Source organism: Protomyctophum parallelum (genome assembly GCF_964188405.1).
Source record: "Protomyctophum parallelum genome assembly, chromosome: 4".
In the NCBI taxonomy this organism is placed as follows: domain Eukaryota; kingdom Metazoa; phylum Chordata; class Actinopteri; order Myctophiformes; family Myctophidae; genus Protomyctophum; species Protomyctophum parallelum.
Window position 1 is genome coordinate 8,197,010 of NC_139700.1, and position 27,084 is coordinate 8,224,093.

The 27,084-nt window shown below is 44.0% G+C and overlaps 1 protein-coding gene across 1 annotated transcript in view; it reads right to left on the minus strand.

Moving 5' to 3' along the window:
• Window positions 1–27,084, minus strand: part of necab2 (N-terminal EF-hand calcium binding protein 2) — a gene marked incomplete at its 5' end in the record, with an annotated part of 168,900 nt that overhangs the window by 50,680 nt on the left and 91,136 nt on the right. Inside the window, 3 exons of the mRNA XM_083763985.1 lie at window positions 3,527–3,606; window positions 23,925–24,046; window positions 24,564–24,697. Of these exons, the coding sequence (XP_083620111.1) occupies window positions 3,527–3,606; window positions 23,925–24,046; window positions 24,564–24,697 (336 nt within the window). The remainder of the gene's footprint in view (window positions 1–3,526; window positions 3,607–23,924; window positions 24,047–24,563; window positions 24,698–27,084) is intronic.

Sequence of the window (27,084 nt, forward strand, 5' to 3'; positions counted from 1 at the left end):
GAGAGGCAGAGAGAGAAAGAGAGGCAGAGAGAGAAAGAGAGGCAGAGAAAGAAAGAGAGGCAGAGAAAGAAAGAGAGGCAGAGAAAGAAAGAGAGGCAGAGAAAGAAAGAGAGGCAGAGAGAGAAAGAGAGGCAGAGAGAGAAAGAGAGGCAGAGAAAGAAAGAGAGGCAGAGAGAGAAAGAGAGGCAGAGAAAGAAAGAGAGGCAGAGAAAGAAAGAGAGGCAGAGAAAGAAAGAGAGGCAGAGAAAGAAAGAGAGGCAGAGAAAGAGAGGCAGAGAGAGAAAGAGAGGCAGAGAAAGAAAGAGAGGCAGAGAAAGAAAGAGAGGCAGAGAAAGAAAGAGAGGCAGAGAGAGAAAGAGAGGCAGAGAGAGAAAGAGAGGCAGAGAAAGAAAGAGAGGCAGAGAGAGAAAGAGAGGCAGAGAAAGAAAGAGAGGCAGAGAAAGAAAGAGAGGCAGAGAAAGAAAGAGAGGCAGAGAGAAAGAGAGGCAGAGAGAAAGAGAGGCAGAGAAAGAAAGAGAGGCAGAGAGAAAGAGAGGCAGAGAAAGAGAGGCAGAGAAAGAAAGAGAGGCAGAGAGAAAGAGAGGCAGAGAGAAAGAGAGGCAGAGAGAGAAAGAGAGGCAGAGAAAGAGAGGCAGAGAAAGAAAGAGAGGCAGAGAAAGAAAGAGAGGCAGAGAGAGAAAGAGAGGCAGAGAGAGAAAGAGAGGCAGAGAGAGAAAGAGAGGCAAAGAAAGAGAGGCAGAGAGAGAAAGAGAGGCAGAGAAAGAAAGAGAGGCAGAGAAAGAGAGGCAGAGAGAAAGAGAGGCAGAGAGAAAGAGAGGCAGAGAAAGAGAGGCAGAGAAAGAGAGGCAGAGAGAGAAAGAGAGGCAGAGAAAGAAAGAGAGGCAGAGAAAGAGAGGCAGAGAGAGAAAGAGAGGCAGAGAAAGAGAGGCAGAGAAAGAAAGAGAGGCAGAGAAAGAGAGGCAGAGAAAGAGAGGCAGAGAGAGAAAGAGAGGCAGAGAGAGAAAGAGAGGCAAAGAAAGAAAGAGAGGCAGAGAGAGAAAGAGAGGCAGAGAAAGAAAGAGAGGCAGAGAAAGAAAGAGAGGCAGAGAAAGAAAGAGAGGCAGAGAAAGAAAGAGAGGCAGAGAGAAAGAGAGGCAGAGAAAGAGAGGCAGAGAGAAAGAGAGGCAGAGAGAGAAAGAGAGGCAGAGAAAGAGAGGCAGAGAAAGAGAGGCAGAGAAAGAGAGGCAGAGAAAGAGAGGCAGAGAAAGAGAGGCAGAGAGAAAGAGAGGCAGAGAAAGAAAGAGAGGCAGAGAAAGAAAGAGAGGCAGAGAGAAAGAGAGGCAGAGAAAGAGAGGCAGAGAAAGAGAGGCAGAGAGAGAAAGAGAGGCAAAGAAAGAGAGGCAGAGAGATGGAGAGGCAGAGAGAGAAAGAGAGGCAAAGAAAGAGAGGCAGAGAGATGGAGAGGCAGAGAGAGAAAGAGAGGCAGAGAGAGAAAGAGAGGCAGAGAGAAAGAGAGGCAGAGAAAGAGAGGCAGAGAGAAAGAGAGGCAGAGAGAGAAAGAGAGGCAGAGAAAGAAAGAGAGGCAGAGAAAGAGAGGCAGAGAGAAAGAGAGGCAGAGAGAGAAAGAGAGGCAGAGAAAGAAAGAGAGGCAGAGAAAGAGAGGCAGAGAGAGAAAGAGAGGTAGAGAGATGGAGAGGCAGAGAGAGAAAGAGAGGCAGAGAGAGAAAGAGAGGCAGAGAGATGGAGAGAGGAGGGGAAGGAAGGAAGAAAGAGGTCAGGGAGGAGAATGGAGAGCAAGAGTGAGCATTAGCGAGTGAAGAAGTGAGGAGGAGGAGGGACAGATGGAGGTGTTTGTCTACACGTGAGGGTGGCTGCGTAGTGCGCGTGTGTGTGCACGCTGTGCGGTCCACAAGCTGTGCGGTCCACTCGCATGTGTATGTGTGTGTGAGAAAATCGGGGGAAGACCGTGAAAGGAAAAATAACAAGACACATCGCCATATTGGCTGTCAGGCCTTTGTAATTGCTGTCACTGCTTTCGCTTTTCTCCCCCGGCCTCCCACACAGCCCACCATCTCTTCTCTCACCCTCCCTCCCCCCTCCCACACAGCCCACCATCTCTTCTCTCACCCTCCCTCCCCCCTCCCACACAGCCCACCATCTCTTCTCTCACCCTCCCTCCCCCCTCCCACACAGCCCACCATCTCTTCTCTCACCCTCCCTCCCCCCGTCCCACACAGCCCACCATCTCTTCTCTCCCCCTCCCTCCCCCCTCCCACACAGCCCACCATCTCTTCTCTCCCCCTCCCCCCCCCCTCCCACACAGCCCACCATCTCTTCTCTCCCCCTCCCCCCCCCTCCCACACAGCCCACCATCTCTTCTCTCCCCCTCCCCCCCCCCCCTCCCACACAGCCCACCATCTCTTCTCTTCTCTCCCCTCCCTCCCCCCCTCCCTCCCACCCCCCATCATCTCTTCTCTCTCCCCCTCCCCCTGCAGCCCACCATCTCTTCTCTCCCCTCCCTCCCTCCCACCCCCCACCATCTCTTCTCTCCCCTCCCTCCCCCCCTCCCTCCCACCATCTCTTCTCTCCCCTCCCTCCCCCCCTCCACCCCACCATCTCTTCTCTCTCCCCCTCCCCCTGCACCCCACCATCTCTTCTCATTTTACTGTTCCATTAATACTGAACGTAACTGGAAGTCATTTGACTGTTCCATTAATACTGAACGTAACTGGAAGTCATTTGACTGTTCCATTAATACTGAACGTAACTGGAAGTCATTTGACTGTTCCATTAATACTGAACGTAACTGGAAGTCATTTGACTGTTCCATTAATACTGAACGTAACTGGAAGTCATTTTACTGTTCCATTAATACTGAACGTAACTGGAAGTCATTTTACTGTTCCATTAATACTGAACGTAACTGGAAGTCATTTTACTGTTCCATTAATACTGAACGTAACTGGAAGTCATTTTACTGTTCCATTAATACTGAACGTAACTGGAAGTCATTTTACTGTTCCATTAATACTGAACGTAACTGGAAGTCATTTGACTGTTCCATTAATACTGAACGTAACTGGAAGTCCTTTTACGGTTCCATTAATACTGAACGTAACTGGAAGTCATTTTACTGTTCCATTAATACTGAACGTAACTGGAAGTCATTTGACGGTTCCATTAATACTGAACGTAACTGGAAGTCATTTGACTGTTCCATTAATACTGAACGTAACTGGAAGTAATTTTACTGTTCCATTAATACTGAACGTAACTGGAAGTCATTTGACTGTTCCACTGATACTGAACGTAACCACGTAAGCATGTTCAGGTGACCACCACACCCCGCCCCATATCCCACATTATAATACAACGTACAGTGTACAAGTGGAAGGGTTGAGGTCAGGAAGGATTATATACAGTAGTAAGCATGCAGCATGATGCTTAATGTACTGTGTATACTGTGTTGTATGACTGTATGAATGAGGATTTAAAGAATGCAGTGTGCAGGGTGTGTGTGTGTGCAGGGTGTGTGTGTGTTCCTCACCTTGTTTTCCAGTCGTCCGATTAGTTCAGCCAGACGATTTATCTGAGTATCCAATCCCTCTTTCCTCACCTCCACCACCCCTGCACACACACACACACACACACACACACACACACACACACACACACACACACACACACACACACACACACACACACACACACACACACACACACACACACACACACACACACACACACACACACACACACACACACACACACACACACACACACGATGCAAGAAGATCAATACACAATGAGCTTAAAAAAATATATACTGTATATAGTGTCACAGTCTTCGCTCCATAGAAGCCTCTCAACATGTGATTCCAATTTGGAGATGATTGAACATTGCGAACGGATGCCCAAAGCCGCTACGCTCCACTGTAATACCAAGAAAGTGGAACACTTCACTCCAGTTCTTCAATCCTCACACTGGCTCCCTGTGAGTCAAATCATTGATTTCTCTCCCTAGAATCCGAACTAACATGCAGAAGCAGCATTTAGTATTTATACTGCCCATTATCTGGAACGAACTCCCAGAAAACTGCTGCACTGCTGCCACTATTAGTTATTTAAAATCACTGCTGCCACTATTAGTTATTTAAAATCACTGCTGCCACTATTAGTTATTTTAAATCACAGCTAAAGCCCTTTGTTTGTTGCTTTTGATTGATAGATTTTTGTATATATATACAGGTTTAATGTTTGTCTTGTCTAGACAAACATTAAAAACGCCATTGACAATGGACAGAGTTTAATGTTTGTTTTGTCACTAACACAAACATCAAATATCATTAACAATGGACAGAGTTTAATGTTTGTTTTGTCACCAACACAAACATTAAATATCATTAACAATGGACAGAGTTTAATGTTTGTTTTGTCACCAACACAAACATTAAATATCATTAACAATGGACAGAGTTTAATGTTTGTTTTGTCACCAACACAAACATTAAATATCATTAACAATGAACAGAGTTTACTGCTTGTTTTGTCTGTCACTGAGCAAATCGGCATATGATGTTATACGTATATATGATATACGATATATGATATCGCGGTGATCTAAGAGGATAAGGGCTGGTAAAGCGCCCCTCACTTCACACGAGTGTGATTTTATTCACAGTATGTAGAATGGGTACATTTCAAACAAAAGCACAAGTCAATACAAAAACTGCACCATGATTAAGCATTATACTCGTTTACAACAGGGTCCACCATTTTCAATTCATCAGAACATTTAGAGACGTACAAATATTCACTTATATAAAAAAAAACAGGAAATCATCATATAATGGAAGTAAAAAGGGAAAAACATACAGTACATGTATACAGTAAGGGGACAATTAAGGGGGTGGTGGGAGGGACTCAGGATTTACGGGGGTGACTTGCAGCCGTCCGTATAGGAGTCAAGGGATTCACATGCTGTTCCACATTTTGGTGGCATAGGAGCAAAATGAATTTAGTCCCTTGGGCCTTGCTGGATTTCATTGAGTTTTTCTTTTCTTTTTGTTCTGCACTGTGATTTTATTCCTCTGAGCTTCAAGGTTTAGTTCCTGACCACTCCAGTAATGGTACGACGAGTCTAAAAAGTCAATACTGTCACATAAAAAGGAATCCTTCATTTGCTGTAGCAATGAGAAACAGTGCGTGCGTGCAAAGTACATCATCGAATCTGCTGTGCAGGTGGGGCTTTTGCAAAGCTTCGTAAAAGAGTCTTTGAAAACTCCGACCTAAGACGAAGCTCCTTGTCTATAAGGCAGCTATCCTGCCCACGCTCCTATATGGTGCAGAGACATGGACCACCTACAGCAGACACATAAGAGCCCTGAAGCACATGGAGGAAAAGTCTGTATGAGGGAGCCATATTCCACGAACACAATCTCCGCCGGGCTGCCACAGTCAAGACTCGGCAGCAACAAAAGGAGAGAGCAGCAACCACATTCAGAGAGGCCGTTCCACATCCCAACCCCAGCAGCTCACACCCATGCCCACACAATTATAACTGTGCATGTATTATTAGCATGTCCCTCTCTCTGTCCGTCTCCCTCTCTCAGTTCAGTTCAGTTCAGTGGGCATGAAAGTTCAAATCAATGTTGTCATAGCATCCAGATAAAATATCGACATTTCCCTCCATATATAGGCTCCATTGCACGTTCTCTCTCTCCCTCTGTCTCACTCCCTATCTGTCTCTCTCTGTCTCTCTCCCTGTCGGTCTCTCTCTGTCTCTCTCTCCCTCTGTCTCTCTTCCTCGGTCTCTGTCTCTCTCCCTCTGGCTCTGGCTCTCCCTCTATCTGGCTCTGTCTCTCTCCGTCTCCACTCCTGTTAATTTCCTCCATTTCGATTTGGTTCGTCATGAATATTTCATCAAAACCTTTCCAACATGGCTGATAAATAGGCAATTAGACTTGTTTATCAGCAAGAAGCATGACCTGTTCAAACAGCATAATGAAGATATAAGGATGGGAACCCACCAGGTCCTTCCTTTGAGGTTGGTCTGTATTAGTGGCTGTTTATATTCTGATGTGACTTTTTACTGTAGATATCCAGGTGTGCTGGGGGCTTGACTTAGACTTTTTTAAAATACTTCATATTTTCAAAACACATTCCCTGCCGTTGACGGAGATCTCCTTCATGTGGTTCAGTCAGTGGTTTACAGTATGATAGATGGAGCTCTTCGCCAACGTATGAACGGTTCTAGGTTACTAGGCGACAGATATGACCGGAAATCAACTGGAAGTGAAAAATTCGCCTTCTGTCGACCTCCACGTTATCAAATTAAAAAAAATACATTTATCTCTTAAACATTCGTTTATGGAATTTCTTCTATTTTACTTAAATTTCTTTACTGAAAAAAATACAATTATTCTTTGTAAATGTTTTGAAATAACAATTAAAAACAAAATGTAGGAAATACAAAATTAAGGGACCATACAAATGTGTCCGCGACTCACAAATGGGTTCCGAACTTCCGACCCAGTGTTTGGGAACCTAGTGTGCTAAAAGAGGATCATTAAAAAAGAATGACGAGCAGATTGTTAAATGACTAGGACGATAGTGAACATTCTGCCTCTGGTCCCTTTCATTTTATCCTCTCCCTCCCTATCTCATACCTTCCCCCCTCTTCTTCTCTATGTGACGTCTATCCCCCTGAAATGCAACATCATTCTTTACTCCCCCCCCTCCACCTTTCCCCTCATTAATATAGTAACCCCTCACCCCCCCAGTTTCCACTGACTACCACTTCAGAGTTAATTAGGGAGCCAGTAGTCTCCTCCACTTAAGTATCAGTACTGCAATGCAGAAAAATACTCCTTGACAAGTGAACATCCGGAATTCAAAATGCAATTAAAAAGTATTATTGGCGTCAAAAGGTACCTAACTAAAGGACCAAAAGTAAAAGTACTCATTATGCAGAATGTCCCATTTCTATATCAAATGTATAAGAATCTTGTGGCTCCTGTGGCTCAGGAGGTAGAACAGGTCGTCCAATGATCTGTTGGTTGGCGGTTCGAATCCCTTCTCCTGCTGTCTACATGCCAAAGTGTCCTTGGGCAAGACAAGGTCACCTCCCAATGAATTAATGAGCCATTCATTGTAAAGCGCTTTGAGCACTTGGAAAAGTGCTATGAAAATGCCATTCATTATTGTGAAAACAGCAGATCTACAATGTGACACATTGTTTCAAACGGCCGAAATGTATATAGGGCTGAAGTGGATAGTGTGTGTTTTGTAAAATCTACAGTGTCACTAAAGTTTTCAAATAAATGTAGTAGAGTAAAAGTACAATATGTGGATCCAAGATGTAGAGTGGAGTAGATAAGTAAAAGTATTGGAAATTAAATACCTCAACAAGTCAAAGTTGTACTTGTAAGTACAGTACTTGAGTAAATGTACTTAGTTACTTTACACCACTGGTGACTACCACTTCAGAGCTAATTAGGGAGCCTCTGTTCTTCCTCATAGATTTGAGAGCAAACCAATTAGGACCCGGTGCCCCTCCCCCCTGCAATGGTCAACTAACCAATTAGGACCCGGTGCCTCCCCCCTGCAATGGTCAACTAACCAATTAGGACCCGGTGCCTCCCCCCTGCAATGGTCAACTAACCAATTAGGACCCGGTGCCCCTCCCCCCTGCAATGGTCAACTAACCAATTAGGACCCGGTGCCTCCCCCCTGCAATGGTCAACTAACCAATTAGGACCCGGTGCCCCTCCCCCCTGCAATGGTCAACTAACCAATTAGGACCCGGTGCCTCCCCCCTGCAATGGTCAACTAACAGCGCTCTGTTGCTATGGCGATAGCTGGAGATCGCAGGCCGATTTGTCATTTGTAAAGGAAACTGTCCTGATACTGTCCTTGAATAAACAAATTCTCATAAATATGTCACTACTCCAAGCAAAGCGCACAATTGCTCTAACATGGAAAAACACTCCGAGACCACGAGCGAGCCAATGGCTCAGGGAAATGAGCATCTGTTGTGCTATGGAGCCAGGACAGATTCTTATTTGTTACATTTGTCATTACCTGCAGTAACTGTGGTTAGTATTCACACAATCCTTTGTTAAGCAAAAAGCAACATTTGTTAACAAATGACAAATGGTTGCACAGGTATTTCAACTATTGCAAAGCAAAAAGCAACATTTGTTAACAAATGACAAATGGTTGCACAGGTATTTCAACTATTGGACAGGAAACTCCTGTGGGAAAAGTCCTTAATGTAAAAAAAAATCACATTATTGTGGAAAACAAGGGAGCAGCAGCTTATTGTGTTTGTGATAATAGCTTTCACTATTATTATTATTATTATTATTATTATTATTATCACGAGTTGTTGTTCCCACTTCCCACCAAATAGGAGTGGACACACAGAATGAGCATATATAGAGATATGTGAACAATGTAGGATTATTACTAGCAAAACTATTACCTGCTCCATTCTAGATGACTTGCTGGATCCGTGGCAATTTGCATATAGTCAAAAAAGAGACACCAAAATGTATATTACATATCGGTATATATTACATGCCGTGACCCGGATGGGGTTTCCCCGTGGGAGGAGGTCAAAAGGGGGGGGTAAGTGTAGCAGTGGCTCAGAGCCTCAGCCTGAAGGCCTCAAAAGGATAACAACAACAGCAGCTCAACATTCAACACCATTATAGTCCCAGAAAGGCAGAAAGACATAAAGCCTCGAGACCTCGAGCTGCACCCAAGCATGTGCGACTGGACACTAAGACGTCCTGACAAACAACATGGCCAACAACATCCCATCTGACCCCGTGACCCTCAGCACAGGACCCCCCCCCCCCCCCCCCCCCCCCCCCCCGGGATGCGTGCTGGGCCCTCTCCTTTACTTACTCATGACTGCATCGCCACATACAGCTCCAATGTCAATGTCATCCACATGACATTGACAGGCCTATATGTTCATCGATGGCGTTGCAGCGAGAAAAAGGTCAGTGAGTTCAATTTCCTTGGAGTGCACATCGAGGAAGAAGGAGCCGATTTAGGACACGCACCACGCACGAGGAACAAAGCTCATTGGCGAGTGGCGACTATGCTGGCTTCGTCGCCTGAAGAGGTTCAGCACAAGCACCCGCATAAACAACTTCCATAACTCATTCTGACCTGAGATCAGATTCATGCGAGGTATCCACTGGACACACACACTGGTCTGATTAACCCATTCTGACCTGAGAGCAGATTCTAAAAATGTCAGTCGTTCTTCGATTATTCAAAAATAGCAGACCTACAAGCTCGTATCGCGCCACTCGGTGGCGCGATATGAGCTTGTAGATCTGCTATTTTTCAATAGCTAAAGCATGACATGATGCTGACACCAAAATGGGTGCCCGTTCAGAATAGGATAAAGACTGCGTCACTGCCTGGTGTGGAAACAAGGACCGCCCATGAACAGAAGAACCTTGAAGAAGAACAGAAGAATGGTGTGGTCGACCGGGAGACGCAAAGTCTCTGGTGGATATTTACTTCACGTATGCTGTGGAGCTGTCCATGCTTTGTTCTAGCTAAAACAATGTCAGAAATAGTATAGGGGTGTGACATAATACCGGATCCTATAGGATCTGGATTTTGGGAGAACGTACTGTGTACAGGGGCTCACATTAAGCCATCATAAGACATACTTTGTTTCATTAATTTGATGGCTGGTACAGCTGGGAAAATTTTTTATTCCTATTGTACTCAAGAGTGTATACAATGTAAGGAGGAATCCAGCAACTTATGAGAAAATATGGCTTTATTACCATCATTAAATGGGATATTGTATCATGTATTTTTTCATGCAAATGTAAAGATGGAACTTGTACTGTACTTGGGGTGGGTGTGGGTGGGTTGTTTTTGTCATTGTTTTTTGTCATTGTAAAAAAAAAAGACTTGCTGCGACCGCATTTTCTATGAAAACCTGCATTTCCGTGTGTCACGTCACACCTACAAATATGGTCACGCGTTGTGACATCATGCCTCCATCTCCATGATTGGAGCTGACCTGTTCTGTCATCAAACCCTGCATGTACACTCAAGACACTGCCCCCTCTGCCACCTTTAGATCTCCATATACGGAGCTGACCTGTTCTGATCCCACCCTAGACGGTATGTGTCTTTCAAAGAACACCACAGCCATCTCCCCGGTGGTAATGGAGGTCAGGCAGAATCCGTAGAAATACTGGCTTAATATCCGCCCAAAAAATGATTTCACCCACTTCTTTGACCTGTAAACCAGTGATGTGACAATAAAAGACGATATGTGTGAATGAAAGAGCCCTGAATCCAGGGCACTCACAGGCACAATATCTAGGGCAACGGCCTTCGCTTGTAAATCACTTTGAATTGCATACGACTTGTCTGAAAGGTGCAATATAATAAATAACGTTTGTTTGATTTATGGATTGAATGATCCCTCGATCTCCTCTCAAATGGCACCGTGCAACTTCCAACCTCACTGCAAATACCATCCATGAATCAAAGCAGCTCTGTGCAGTGTTGATTTTGACAGCCAATTTAGTCATTTATTTGTCATTTAATGTAATTTAATTTTACACTTGAGCGCAACCAAATCTCTTCTCCACTAGTCCATCCCTATCTCTAGTCCATCCCTAACAGTTTTGTCAATATATTTAGTCGCAGTTTTAGCCCCATAGCTTAGGTTCTGTTTTTAGTACAACAAAATCAACAAAAGGCTCCATGGCGTCGACTATAAACGGGGCATCCGGACGGACAATAAATAATGAGCGTGACTGATTGGCATTAATTGTATCCTGTTGTTTGACGATGATATCCGTCTCGCTGTGTCTCCTGCCGGTACAGACAGCTGTCTCAGCAGACTGGGAAACCATATGGAGACAATAATAGCTAACATACTGTTCTCCATGACAGTCACTCATTATAACGCTGGTGACGAACATATTCACATCTTTTGTGTAAACAACACACACGCACGCACACACACACGCACGCACGCACGCACGCACGCACGCACGCACGCACGCGCCCGACCTGCTTTCCTTCCGGCAAATTAGACTTGGAGCGGAGCCTGAACCTGACGTGTTGTTGAACAATAACAGCTCATTTACAATTAGGACTCGTCAGTACAGTGTGTGCCTCAACCATGTAATGTTCAGCTCAAAGTGACCAGTGTTCTATTTTTAGCTCACACATTTCGCTTTCACTCGCGCTCTCCGCCTTTACTTCACCACGTTTCAACCTATATTCATAGAATTGGTCCTCACTAATGTTCATGATAAAATAGCACAAGTTTGTTCTACTCGGCCTGTATCTTAGAGGAGGGCTGTGCATCTCCCGTCAGTCAGTCAGTCCGTCACGCCTCGTGACATGCTCCATATTATGGCCAATACAGAATTCATTCCATATGTTGATCTGACCTCATCAAACCCTGTACACTCAATACCCGCTCCATATATATATATGGCCAGTACATAATTCATTCCATATGTTGATCTGACCACATCAAATGTTCTGTACTGACATCACAATCGACCAGCTCAACAGAATGATTGATCTTGAATGATCCCAAAACTCCAGAAATCTACCTTCAAAACTCTTCACAGGACACCAAACAGAACAAATACCTCTTCAGGTTTCTACCTTTAAGACAGTAGGATTAAAAAAAAAAAAAAAAAAAAAAGAAGGTCAAAGTTGACCCCATGCCAAAGCGCCAGCGCTCGCCCAGCAGTCTGTCGTCACCCAGGCGGATGCGTGCAAGCGCCAATTAGTGGCCCCCAGTAGATAATTGCCTCTGACCTCCAAGCAGGACTTGCATACCTTGATATATGGATCTCTCTTTATATGAAGATCACGACACTGACATCATCAAACCCTGGATAGCCATACATGGAAAAGACTCATGGATCATCACCTACTCGACACCTAGATCTGCATATATCGAGCCGGCAAGCAACTCTACATCTGACCTCACAGACACCAGATTAATAGTTTAACTCCTGCTTCTTAACTGTGCCATATTAGGAAGCTCTGTTGTTGCAGCGTCTCGCCCTCAGGGCGTCTTACTGGGATATTTATACATATTTAGATTTTTATGACGACAAGAACGGTGGCTTCCATTACTGCATTGTAACTTTTCAAGAATAGAAAGCCTGCCGTTTCTATTAGCTTAGATTCCCCATCGCAATCCTGGGCGCTACACTCTTTTCCTCTGCCAACCTGGGGAGAGCCCCGAACTGAGCTCATGCTTCCTTCAATGCATGAGTAGTGAGCAGGCCGCTTCTTATCAACTGACGGGGGGAGTGGACGTATAGCGCATGGACGTCTTCTGTGAGAAAGACTTAAAAAGGCTACAGGGAGCCATTAATCAGTACAGCTGTCTAGGCTGTGGACACAGCTGATACCGAGGCCTTCAGAGATCTCAAAACTACATTACGCTCTGTACTGTAACCCTACGCGGTAGGGAGAGAGAGAGCGCGAGAGAGCGCGAGAGAGAGAAAGTGAGAGAGAGAGAGAGAGAGAGAGAGAGAGAGAGAGAGAGAGAGCGAGAGCGAAAGCGAGAGCGAAAGAGGGGGGGGGGGCAAGGAGGATAAAAGCAGAGGGCGTGAGGATACGAGTAGGAAGGGTGATGGAGGGGGAACGTGTGGCAGGCAGTACAGTGGAATGTAGCAGGAGAAAATTATATGTACAGTAAGATACTGTAAGTGTAATGAAAATAAAAGTGAGGCGGAGAGAGAGGGGGGGGGGGGGGGGGTTGGGGGGTTAGGTGGGACCGGGGAGCAATGCGGTGCAAGAGAGAAAAGTGATGTAACGAGGGAGAAACGCAATGAGAGAGAACACACACACACACGCAAACGCACACACACACGGTCTGTCCTTCCCCAACCATTACCACTGCCATGTCTTTGATAGCTGGACTGAAAGAAGCAAACAGCAACGTGTGTATGTTGGCACTGCCTGTCAGGTTGAAATCTCGTATGTCCATAAACCGTTCCTTTTCAGGAAAACATGTTGTTCGAATAGATAATAGAGAAGATGTGGATATACTGAATAGCATTGTGTGTGTGTGTGTGTGTGTGTGTGTGTGTGTGTGTGTGTGTGTCTTATTGTCAGTAAAGCAGTAGAATTAGCAAGGCTAATGAGTGAATAAAACCTCCAGGAAAAACATGCATTTTAAAAAAACCTCCAGGAAAAGATCTGGAAAGCATTGTTATGGCACATCTGTGCTGTAAATAGGCTACAGCTTGCATCATAAAATGAGCTTTTTTTATACAGCCGCAAGACATTTGTAGAGAAAATCGAGAGAGACGAGGCAGAGAAACCAGTTTTGGCAACTCTGAAATGTGACAGTGCAGTTCACTCAACTTCCCGGCGAAACCTGCAGATGTGCCATTTCACACAACTGTCACATTTCATTAAAGGTTGACTACTAAAGAAAGGGAAAGCAAATACAGGCAGTAGCTGGCAACAACATACAGTACAGTAGCATCCAAACAAATAGTAGAAGCAGTATTTCATTCCTTGTATTTCTTATGGCAACATGCCTCCTGTCAGCCCCTAAGCAACGATTAGTTAAACACAAGGATATCACCGGTGGACAACCCCAATGAGTGCAGCCTAACAGCATAGAGTTAAGCTAGCACTGCAATGAGGGAATTACTGTAGGTGTATGCCTGCAAGCAGTTTAAATATTCTATGAGTGTGTGAGTGTGAGTGTGTGTGTGAGTGTGTGTGTGTGTGTGTGTGTGTGTGTGTGTGTGTACAATCCTGTGCATGCGTGTGTGTGTCTCTGTGCATGCATGAATGTCAAGTCATGAAATTATTACATAAAATAATCCCATTTTCTGAATGAGACAAATACAAAGCAGTACAAAACTAGATTATGTGACCAAGACCTTTCTAATGATGCTCCAAAGATACATTGTGTACACACGATGTACATTATGGCAAAGATTTGCTGTAATGCACCACAATGGCGGGCCGATTGGCTTTCCTCCTCCCTCCCTCCCTCCCTCTCCCCGTGAACATCACCGGCCCATGTAAAGAGCCTTTTCCTAATGCTTTGAGGAAAAGGCTGTGAGAATATCATCCAGCGTTGTGTCTAAAACCTCTTTAACGGATTAGCCAACACAATGACCCGAGGGTTTATGTCTACTACACTGCTACACTATTAAACTGCAGAAAAACCTTACAGTGGCCACACAATCTGAAAACGGCAAGTATACATTCTGAAATCCTGCTTTGAATGTCAAACGTAAGACAATATTGTTTTTTTTTTAAATAATAATATCTGCTATGAAAATGTGATGAATGAACCAATAGGAGACATTTGTTTTTGCTTACTCTACAAAAAACACAAAAGGAAGTAAAAAACAAAGTCATATATTCTGGATATGGCACACTCCCCTGAGTGTTTTCCAGCTCATACTCCATCAGAGTAAGCTGCACTGATGAATAAGCATTAGCTCCCAAAGTTGTTCTATAAATTCTATCCACGAATGGAGTTTACCATCCTGAACGTTCATTTTTCACAGCCTTTTTCCGTGGATTGAGCACCCCTAGTCAAACCATCATTGCCCTGCATTTTGTGGCAGCCTATTTTTTATGCCAATTGCACATTACACATTCTTCAAACCTGGCTGGTTCTTTGTCATGAAGGGTGAAAGCACAGGACATTATCTTTTATTCCAGAGACGGTTATCAGACCATGTTATAGTCAGATTTTAGCTACCCCAGTGAAAACCACATTTTATAGAAGCTAGCCTACTTTAGGCAACAAAGGTATGTTAAGTTGTAAGATCAGAAATCTTTTATTTTACATTATTATTATTTGCGTATAGTGTATACTAGGGAGTGTATACTATAGGGATGTCCCGATCCGATCCGATACTACAATTGCTGTGTTACCGGAGAATAATATATATAATAATAAAAAAAATAAAAAACTCTAACTAAACGAAAAACTAGCTATATATCTTGTGTTGTGTTTATAGCAGACTCCTCATTCAAATGTGAACTTGCAGTTTGGGCAACTCCAAAGCAAACTCCACATGCCCCAGGTTTTATTTACCTGCCACAGTGTAAAATGGTAAATGGTGCATTTATATAGCGCCTTTATCCAAAGCGCTTTACAGAGATTGTGCATTACATTCACCCATTCACACACACACATTCATACACCGATGGCAGCGGAAACCATGCAAGGCACCAACTAGCACATCGGGAGCAATTAGGGGTTCAGTGTCTTGCTCAAGGACACTTCGACAGTAACTCTGGGGGAGCCCGGGTTAGAACTGGCAACCTTACGGTTACCATCCAGGCACTCTACCCCTGAGCCACCGCCGCCCATGTCAACCCCTTACCCCTGTGTCGGATCGGTGGTTAGACTATGACGATATCACCAAATAAGGGCCGATCCGATACTTTTCCGATACCGATACAGTATCGGGACATCTCTAGTGTATACCTATGCCAAAGACATTTACAATATTTACTATAGGGGACTTTATTACCAGTCATGTTTGTATTGTTTGATGTTTGATGTCTGGGGACTGCAGATGGAAATTAGCATGTTTTGCTAAATCTGGTATATTTACACTGCATTTGTAATGTAATGTTCATCAATATACATTGTCCCGACTAAATAAACGAATAAAGAAAGAACCTAACCCTGACTTTGGGCACTAGGGCAGACATTATTGGGGCTCTATGTCATTTTCAATGTATGTATATGCCCAAGACCATAGACACATAAACGTAGACGCCCTTTCCGGCTAAATCTCTTCTAAATAAGAAAGCTGCGGAGAACTGTTGCTTTGTGTTCACTCTTTAATGTTTTATCATGTTTTAATGTCATCTAATCCCCCCTGGCTCTGATGTTGTATTGTTGTATTAATAACTTTGTTGTTTGTGTTTGTTTGTTTGTCTTGTTTTGTATTGTAATGTAATGTCAGTGTATTGACTGTTATAAAGATTTGTTAAAAAAAGAAAAAGCCTTCAGCACTGCACTTCCTGCCTTCATTGGGATACACGTTGCTCCAATGAACTGCAACGGCCAGTGAGGCATCTATTTTTTATAATATCTATGCCCAAGACAGGCTATTAAAAGACCTCAGCTTCACCATTACTCCCAGATGGTCTACGTCGCGACAGTCTACGAGGCACCCTTGTGGAATCCCTGACAGACCTGCACTACAGTGATGAGATCTGCCTTCTATCTAATCAAGTAGAACAGGCATAGTCGAATTAAGAGTGTGCCAAGCTCGCCCTCATGCTAAACGCAAAGAAAACCGAGGTCATAACCTACAACCCCCAGGAAAATCACCAATTGAAGGCACTCAGTGACTTTTGACTTGCTCCTTTGAGGACGACGTAGAGATGCCGCCTAGACAAGGCTTTTTATTTCATTTTTAACCTTTATTAATACAGGTGAAAATCCCATTGAGATCAAGATTTTTACGAGGGAGCCCTGCATTTTTTTGGTCACATTGTCTCTTTCAATTCACAACATGAAGGTCAAGAACCACACATCAAATATTGAGTCACAAAAGCAATGCTGCTGAGCTCCAAAAAATAAGCTTTAATCTATTTAATTTCTGCAGGCTGTGGCAGTTCAATAAAGATGTGTCAACTCAAGCATGTCTCACCTAAAGCGAGAAACCAGCTAGCAAATATTCTGGCATTCTGTGAGATGAGCGTCCTAAAGGAAGATACAATTATAGAATCCAGAGTGTTCATTCTGAAAGCTTACAAATTGTCTATTTTCGATCATATTGATGACATCAGTGTACTCCATACACTATATACAGTATATGGCAGGGGCATTCAACAGGCGGCCCGCAGGCTCTTTTTTTTAGAGAGAGCTAATGAGAGTAACAGGTATGGTGTTTGCGATATGAAGTGTGAAATTATCATAATGATATCCTTAATTATATTCAAGGGCTTTTGGAGAGAAATGAGACAGATACCACTTTAGACTAGAGTACTGCTGGTGTGTGTGTGTGTGTGTGTGTGTGTGTGTGTGTGTGTGTGTGTGTGTGTGTGTTTACAGCTGTTGCCCGTTGACGCTCGTTAATGTCAAGGCAATTCTGTTTATGCACTGTCAAATAGGTCTACATCTATTCTAAGGTAGCATATACATATTAGAACCCTGTGCTCATACTGTGCACAAATGTATTACATAAATCTTTGTGTTTGAACACAAAATGCATTTTGAGAACCCACAAATCTTCACGCTGTGCAACCCCCCAAACACAATCATTCTACAGTTGTGGCCCCCGGCCTAATCTAGTTGAATACCCCTGGTATATGCGGATAGAAAGTTTTATCAAAATATTTTTTAGATCCACTGATCTGACGACGTTCCACTCGGCACATCCCGTCCTCGGGTCGGTTGGACAGAGAATAGATTCAGTATAGACGAATTCAGAAACGGGTCTCATGGTCGCAGCTTACGCATTTCCTGTAGGCGGAGACGACATAGCTGCGGTTTAAACCTGCACCTCTTCTACTACATACATTGAATGGTAGAGTGACTGATGTTAGTCTGCTCAAACGTTACTCTTTTACCTGCTTTTTACTAACACCAACTTTACAAAGATGCCCAGAACATCGGAATGAACCTGTGTAGTTTATGGCTGCTCCAACAGTAGTGGCAACATTCAACTTTGGAGAAAAACGGAATGTCAAAAAATACACAGCGGTGGCTGAGACCAGAGCCATAGAGTAATGGTTGAGACGAAGCAGTGAAAGGTCCTGAAATACGCACGTATCAATGTCTATCATCTCCAAATTTGGGCACAGTTTCAGTCTGGATCGATCCAAGCCCCATTGACATCCATTATACCAAACACATGAGAAATTAGTGCATCTACCATGTTAGTGGCACTGCCTCCTGGCAGTGTGCACAAGACATTTGACATATACTGTATCAGTCCAGCCATTTGCGAGATTAGTTCCGTGTAAGCAGACATGAACGCACGCACAGAGATGTATGTGCTCAGAGCTGTGTTGTCTTTAATTCATGTTTAATGGAGTCTGAAATTAGGAAGGGGTGACAATAATTTGCTCTGCTTTGTAGATATAGAAACTATTTACAGTAATGGGAATTGAGCCATGCATGACAGTACTATCAATAAAACTGTCTTGTATAGTGTCAACATCAGGATAGATAGATATATTTCCAAGGTGGTAACTTTTTATACGTTTCACTGGATCGGTTCGCAGTCGAGTGTACGGCGGCAGGGATGCGGATCAGCATCTCAAAATCTGAGGCCATGGTTCTCAGCAGGAAACTAACCAAAGCAACAAAAATTAATATTTTTAAATCATTTTTAATGAAATCTCGTGTTTGTAGTGGAAGGCCCAGGTGACCTTAATATCTTTTTGCGAGATAAAGTATACGTTTGGCACAGATACGGTTAAGTATCTCGGGGGCTTGTTCATGAGTGAGGGGAGGACGGAGAAGGAGATCAGCCGGAGAATAGGAGCACCAGAAGGTGCTCTGTCTACAGAGCAATCTGCCTTCCTACTCTCACCTATGGTCATAAAGTGTGGGTCATGACTCATGACCGAAAGAATAAGGTTGCGGACACAAGCGGCCGAAATGAGTTTTCTCAGACGGGTGGCTGGCATCTCCCTTAGAGAGAAGGTGAGAAGTTCAATCACGTGAGAGAGACTCGGAGTAGACCTGCTGTTTCTTCCCTTAGAAAGGAACCAGCTTAGGTGGTTCGGGCATCTTGTAAGGACGCCTCCAGAGCGTCTCCCTGTAGGGAGGTCCTTGATGCATGTCCCACTGGGAGGAGACCCCCGAGCAGAACAGATGGATGGATTATCTCCAAACTGGCCATGGAACGCCTCGGGATCCCCCAGAATGTTGCTCTGGAGAGGGAAGTCTGGAGCTCTCTACTGGAGCTGTCGGCGTGGTTAACCGACTACAGATAAGTGGTTGAAGATGGATGGATGGATAGAAGTTTCAAAATATTATAATTTCAGTATGGGTCAGGCAAACGTGTCAAAGACTATAATGGAGATGCGTAAGGTCATTCCCATTTCTCTTTTCCCTTTTAGTCATTCAATAAATCAATAATGGCTCTGACACCAGTAGCTTCTGATCGCTCCATAACACTCACTAACAAGCCCCTGAGAATGTGACTGACCACCAGAGAACACTGTAAGTACATGTGTTTTCTTTATTTTTTTTGAAGAAAAACAGAAAGAAAGAAAAAAAAAACGGACTAAATGCTAATAAATTCTAATAAATAAGTTGATGCAGTAAGTTGTCCGTCTCTGTTCCCTGGAGTGTGCAGTACCATCCTTGGAAGGTTTTTTTTCTCTTTTTGATGTCTATACGTATATATATATATATATATATATATAAATAAATAATTTAGTTTATTGTATTTTACAATCGTTCAAAAACAATAGGACAATCGGACCGCAAACGGCGGATGCAGGATCAATGCATTATTGTCATCCATGACGGCCACTATACATTCTATGTCAATATAAGCTCCAGGGTGAGGTCACTCTGGAGTGCTCAGGGGTCAGCTTTCTTGTTTCCTTTTCAAACCTTTGTTTTGAGAGGACAGCAGCCAGGGGAGCTCATTCCGTGTGAGCCTCACTGGACCCCTTCATCTTAGCACCTGTCAATGGAGGAATGATTGCCTTCTATACTGCTGCCTGCCCCCCCCCCCCCCCCCCCCTGTCTACAGTATTCATTGGATCTGTTCTCCTGCTTTCAAGTTTGTGTTGATGTGACAGTACATTCCGACAACCTTTGAAGTGAAAAAATAAGAGAGAGAGAGCGAGAGAGCGAGAGAGAGAGAGAGACCAGTACTAGTGTGCCCACTACTATAGAAGTGAAAGTGCTTCTGGTGGTGACCTCCTCTGAGGCCCCTCGATACACCACTTACTTTAGGGTCAATTGGACATTGTAGACTATAGATCATACCACAAAGCAAATGTATTATTGAATAACAAAAATCAGTTTGATACATGTGCCAAAAGTGGGTTTTTTTAAGAAAATTCTAAATGCTGGAAATCCAAGTTAAGCGGAAAAGGGTATGGCCTAGATAGGTATAGGTAAAAAGGGGCGGCCGGTGGCTGAGGAGTAGTGGCCGGATGGGAACCGCAAGGTTGCCAGTTCGAACCCGGGCTCGCCCAGAGTTAGTGTTGAAGTGTCCTTGAGCAACACTCACAACAAGGTTGGTGCCTTGCATGGTTTAAGCTGCCATCGGTGTATGAATGTGTGTGTGAATGGGTGAATGTAATGCACAATCTATGAAAAGTGCCTTGGATAAAGGCGCTATATAAATGCACCATTTATCATTTAGGTAGGTGCGTGATGCGTCCTGACTGAGTCACGATGTAACAAATCTATATGTAAAAAATACACTGTGAAAGATTTAATGGGCACTTAATGGAGAAAATATACATATTGTGGGCAATTATCAAGCCCCCAGAACCACGGTAGAACAGTGAAGCTGCCGTCGCCTGGTGGTCAAATCCGGGATAGCAACACTTCCACATTTAAAACGCTACTGAGCATGCTTCTACCTACTTATTTTTTGAAAGAGTTTTTTAAAAGTCTACAACTTGACAGCAAGGTCTTTCTTAGCCTGAGCTAATGTGTTAGGTTTCTGGTCTAGAGGGGCGGGTCGCGGCAGAGATTTGCGCACGCCCTGATTTGATTTCACCGATCTGTCAGTCACCCCCGGCTCCTCCTCTCCCCCACTAGTGCAGCGCTACGTCACATCATTTCACTCACTTATCACGTGCGCTACGTACAGTACACTAAACTGTATATGATCAACAATATCAGGAATTACACCTCACTTCTTTTTTTTTTATCCCACGATTTCTATAACCCATTTCCTTCCACCCAGTGTCAATTGTCTAGTGCAGGGACATTTTGTGCTCAAACACGAAGATGTATGTATACATTTCTGTCCAGTGATGAGCAGGATAATGTCTATACGGGTTACGGTATATGCTATACCGTAGAATAGATGTAGACCTATTTGACAGGGGATTAACATAATTGCCTTGACATTAACGACCGAAAACGAGCACCATCTGGACATGCACGCACGCACTATGCAGTGCTCTAATCTAAAGTCTGGAGTCTCTAACTGGAGGCAGTCTCTCCAAAAGCCCTTGGATATGATTAAGGATTACTGTAAAAATCTATAATTTTTATCCCACAATTTTTCAACCCATTATACTCTTGTTCAAGGCCACCAGAGACTCACATTAGGCAAAACTGTGCTGGTTTATAATTTGAACCACAGCAATATTCCTTCTGACATACTGTAGTCTGTAAATGAGCTATTGTAACTACGTACATGGATTACTGAAAGACACCTTGTATAATTACTTTAATTATACAGTGGATAGAATAATGTTGAAAATATGTGCGATTGTTTTCATTAGAAATGCTCCTTTCATGAACCCGCAAGGACGCTTTACAAAATGAACTGGATTTTCAAGGCAGCATTCAATTATTTCAGTGTTGCTTGAGTGGGTGTTAAGAAAAAAACTCAAAGGGAATCATTATCCTCTATGCTGTTTGTGTATATTAATGCAATGTGGCACAACATCGATGGCCTCAGCATAAAAAGCAACGAAGGGGATAAAATGAGAAGGGGTAGAGGAAGGGAGCAGAGGGCGATAGGAAGCGTACATCGTCGAGTAACAGATATTGGAAGGGACGGTTCGTGAAAAGCCACGGCTGTGTAAATCATTAGTGTAATGTTGAAAGGGTACATTTTGAAAGGAGAATAATTTTGTTTACCGTTGCACAATTGCATAACGCTTGGTCCAGCATTTTCTTTTTTGCATACATTGATTGGAAAAAATTTAAAATACATGTGTGCTTCAAACAGCATTAATGGTGGGCAGGAAAATCATTAATTAATTAATTATGTGTTTGTAAAAAATCTAAAATAAAGTACTGATCATAAAAAAAAATACATGGGTGCTTCAATCAGTTTTCTCAGTTGAATCCCAACCAGGCCAATCAGCATCCATACTTTGAACTCAACATCGGAATTCAACTGTGTGAGATGTTCAGTGTGACAGTTATGGTGCCAGGGATTTTTTTCAGAATAAAGGCGTTGGGGTGCCAAGCAGATGAGGCAGATGTTACTCTGAAAACCCCCACCTTCCATTTCCCCCCGATGGTAGGTGAAATCTTCCATTACTACATTGTTAACGTAAAACTGATCCATCTTTAGAAGCGTTCATATTCTAACCGAGATGCATGATGAAGTCAGAAATTAGGGCAAACCCTTATTTGAATCATATTGGAACCACACTGTCTGCCACGATACTTGGAGGTTTTCCGTACCAACCTTAGATATCTTATATGCCAGCATTCTTCCCTAGTGGGTGCTCTGCTTTGGGGCGGGGGCTTGTCTGCCCTTTGGGTATGGGGGGGTGGTCGCCCGGGCAGGGGTCTCGATGCGTTGCGTCGGGGCCGCTTCTTGGGGCGGTGGCCCTGCCGCCTGGAGGGGTGGCGGTTGCCGCCTTTGAGTGGAGCATGCATGGGTCTGCTCTTGTTGTAATGATTTGGTGCCTATGATAACTGTTGTCTGCCTTTTTAATATATGTATTAATGTACTGTATGGATGTATTCCCTGATTGGGAGTCTATGAAAATTCGAAAGTCACTTGTCATTATGGTTCATTGTCCTTGTCATGTCTTTGTATATTCAATCTTTTTATTTATAATAGTGTTGTGCCTGAGCTGTTTTTCTTTTATTTTCTTTTGTTTGTTATTATGTTCTTGTTGTGTAATGTCCGTTTGTCTTTAAAAAACCAATAAATATACTTTATAATAAAAAAATAAAGAAAAATAGGGCAAAACATCAGCGTTATGATCAACGCAGAGAAAATAAGGACGTTTGTCCGGCCGTAAACCAGGAAGTAAACCATGTCCGGGAGGGGCTGAGCAAGGCATTGCCTAGCTACGGCCGCTGTAAAAAAAATGGATGTTGATGAAATGCTGATGAAGTGTTTTATATCGATAAAAAATACATTAAGACGTCCCCACACGTCCCAGGTTTTATTTGATAGGACGTCCATACGTGTTAATACAGAAAGTCTCCTCAAATCATCATCCTCAAATAAAGCATTTATTTTCCCCTTAACCCATTCTGACCTGAGATCAGATTCATACGAGGTTTCCACTGGACACACACTGGTCTGATTAACCCATTCTGACCTGAGATCAGATTCTAAAAATGTCAGTCGTTCTTCGATTTTTCAAAAATGGCAGACCTACAAGCTCGTATCGCGCCACTCGGTGGCGCGATATGAGCTTGTAGATCTGCTATTTTTCAATAGATAAAGCATAACATGATGCTGACACCAAAATGGATGCCCGGTCAGAATGGGTTAACCTCTCTCCCTGTGTGTGAGGGTGTGTGAGCACTACGTATATCATCTTAAACTGTTTCACCTACAGCAGTATTGATGTTGCTTGTAGATAAGTAGGGACATTCCGTGGCATTTAATCAGGCTTTTTTCAAGCTGTATTCTATTTTGAATCAACGGAATGTTTGTGTGCGCGCAGTCGCGCACGCGTGTGTAACTGGTAAATGGTGCATTTACATAGCGCCTTTATCCAAGGCGCTTTACATAGATTGTGCATTACATTCACCCATTCACACACACACATTCATACACCGATTGCGGCGGAAGCCATGCAAGGTACCAACCAGCACATCGGGAGCAATTTGGGGTTCAGCGTCTTGCCCAAGGACACTTCGACATGTAGACAGGAGGAGCCGGGATTCGAACCGCCGACCCATGGATCATTGGAAGACCTGCTGTGTGTGTGTGTGTGTGTGTGTGTGTGTGCGACCCGTGCGCGCGCGTGTATTATGTCACTACGGCGTGCCTGTTTCTCACCTGACGCCATGTTGATGTTCCGTGCATCCTTGGCACTAACCCTGTTGTTGGGCGGGTAGTCCGGGACCACATTGTCATAACGCCTCTCTGGCGCCTGTGGGTTCGTCTTGGGGGGGTAGTGACTGCAGAGGAACAGAGAGGAGAGGGGGATGTGGTTTATTGGAAAGGAAGAGCGCGAGGAATGCAAAATGCACAGGGGATGGATGCCTTAAGGATTTGGAAAGAAGGACAACATGACAGCATGTGGAAAGTCGGATGACGAAAGGACGCACGAGGGATAGGAGAGAGACATGAGAGATGCTGCAGAGCCCGACAATGAGGAGGGTGAGAAGTGGTGTGTGTGTGCGTGCATGCGCATGCGTGCGTGCATGCTGGTTAATGTAAACAGTAGAGACTCATTCTTGAAAGACAGGCAGACTGGTGACACTCCAGAGTTCTAAACTTAATACCCAGATAGATGCGCGCACACACACACACACACACACACACACACACACACACACACACACACACACACACACACACACACACACACACACACACACACACACACACACACACACACACACACACACACACACACACACACAAGAATGCATCTGAGCATGACATGCAGCACGGCACAGTATTGACACTCACGATTGGCTATGCTGCTCGTCAATCGCATCCACAGCACTCTCCACAGAGTTCAGCAGGGACTGAATCTGATTGGCCGACTCCTTCAGCAGGAAGCGAGTCACAAACTGCTCCACGTTGGTCCCTCGCTCATAGACCTGGAGGAAGGCGGGGGTGGGGCAATGAGAGGCAAGGGAGAGAACAAGAGAAACTCTTTATTGTCGTTTTCATTGTGTTTTAGACGTCACAGAAATGCACTTGATGTGTCCCTCATTTGTTCCCCTGACACTTTCATTTGACAGGTTGTATACCTTTTGGGGAGAGCCCAGGTGCTCCCAAGCAGTCTTAAAGGAACATTGAGTGATTTGGAAAAAAACCCGGTCCGCCCTGGTAACAAGATGTGCACATGCACAGACGCTCTACAGGGGGGGGGGGGGGGGGGGGGGGGGGGGGGGCACAACAGGCCAACAGCACGTGCACCAAGGCCCGCCCACACTCGATCGTGATTGGAGGAAGGCCCCTCTCATCCTGATTGGATGAAGGCTGGCCAAAAACGAAACATACTCCTTATATGGTCAGCACACTCTATAGTAGGGAGGATTATAAAAATAAATAAAAAAGAAACTCACTGAATATACATACTGTTATGTTATAATCATGAGTTGCCCATCTAAGTCTATGTACTTGAACTTGAGATACAGTGTACTTGATATGTATTGTGTACTGCCTGAACTGTAGCATACTTAGATATAGGCTACGAGAGACATCTCAGCGGCAGCAAGGTCAGCCTTGCTGCAGTAGGCACGTTATTTTGTCTCATATCGTATTGTCACATCATTATGATCCAGCATTATATATGTTCCCTTTTGTGTAATAAACTTTGTGAACCTTTAGCGTGATACTGACTCGTGTCGCGTTATTGTTCTCCCGGGCACGCCGCCGCAGTCGCCGTACCGAAGGAATACTTCAACCGGATTATCACACACCACCCCGCCTGCACACACTACCTGTCTGTCAGAACCAGACGAGGGTCCAGTACTTAGAGATTACAGCACATGCCTTTAAGAGTATGACTTGGCAATATAATGGATGTTGTTTCAGATTCAGCAGTAAAACAGTTTGTTTTTGTTCTTCCTCTCCCATTTTATTTGATGTAATCATGGTGAAGTAATGGTGGCTGGTAGCAGAGCATCATTTTTCTTTTCATTTTATGGCATATGTAAAGATTACACCCATGCGATGTGTGTGTGTGTGTGTGTGTGTGTGTGTGTGTGTGTGTGCATGTGCGTGTGTGTGTGTGTGTGTGCGTGCGCACGCTAGGCTGCTGGACAGTAACTACTATGGTATTGCAGCTGTTTTTACTCTAAAACAGACATACTGTACAAAGAGACACGGCCAGTTATTAAAGCGTTGCGCACCGCTCAAAAAAAGGGTAAAATAAATTAAATTAAATAAATAAAGATAAAAACTATTGACAAAATTGCATTTATATGCTTTACAGAGCTTGTGCATTACATTCACCCATTCACACACACACATTCACACACCGATGCCGGAGGAAACCATGCAAGGCACCAACCAGCACATCGGGAGCAATTAGTGGTTCAGAGTCTTGCTCAAGGACACTTCGACAGTATCTCTGGGGGAGCCGGGGTTCGAACTGGGAACCTTGCGGTTACCATCCGGTCACTCTAGCCCTGAGCCACTGCCGCCCCACGTTGACCACCTGGCCTTAATAAAACGTTAACTTACAGTTGTCATTAATGATCCATCCATAATCAATCCATCCATCTGTCTAAGTATCTCTGCTGTTTCCACAGCACAGTTTTATAATGCGTTGCAAATGTTCACACATTGACAGTAGTCAACACCAATTATTAATGTCATTAGCTGCAGCTGCATCGCTGCTAATCCCCTTTAATAAAGTCCTCAAGGGACAAACCACAGACCTGCTCCACTGAGCATGAATATTGGAGTCCTTTGTGAAATTGTGAAAGAGTTCGAAGTGCTTCAAATAGTGGTGGTGGAACCCTCGCAACAACTCTGCTAATCAACACCACCAGCTGCAGTTAAGTGCAACAGCACGTCGAGATGTACCGCACGGCACACGCAGGTAACTTAGATGTATGAATAAAATACAAGTGGAGCTGAAGTTACACTCTTTAGTCTTTACTGTATGCTGCCAGCACTGCATACTATTGTGTGTAGTTATATTCAGAGAGCCATACCATAGATTCAAGTTTCACTTGGCCAACAATCTCCCACACGAATAACCAGGAAGTCAACTTTAAGAGACTCTACTGTCAACGGGGCTACTGTAATGGGTTATGCATGGTGAAAATCCATTCAGCCAGGTCAGCTTTATTGTCAGAAGTCACGGCACAATGGTTCAGGGAGACAATTAAAGTTCCTGTGCACTCAGCCCCTCTGCTGCTCACTAATCAAAGTGCAAAGGCTCCCACGAGAAGAAGCAGGAACACACACGAAGAAGCCGTATTGACTTTCATTATTACAGCCAATTACTTTTGTTGTATATTACTATACA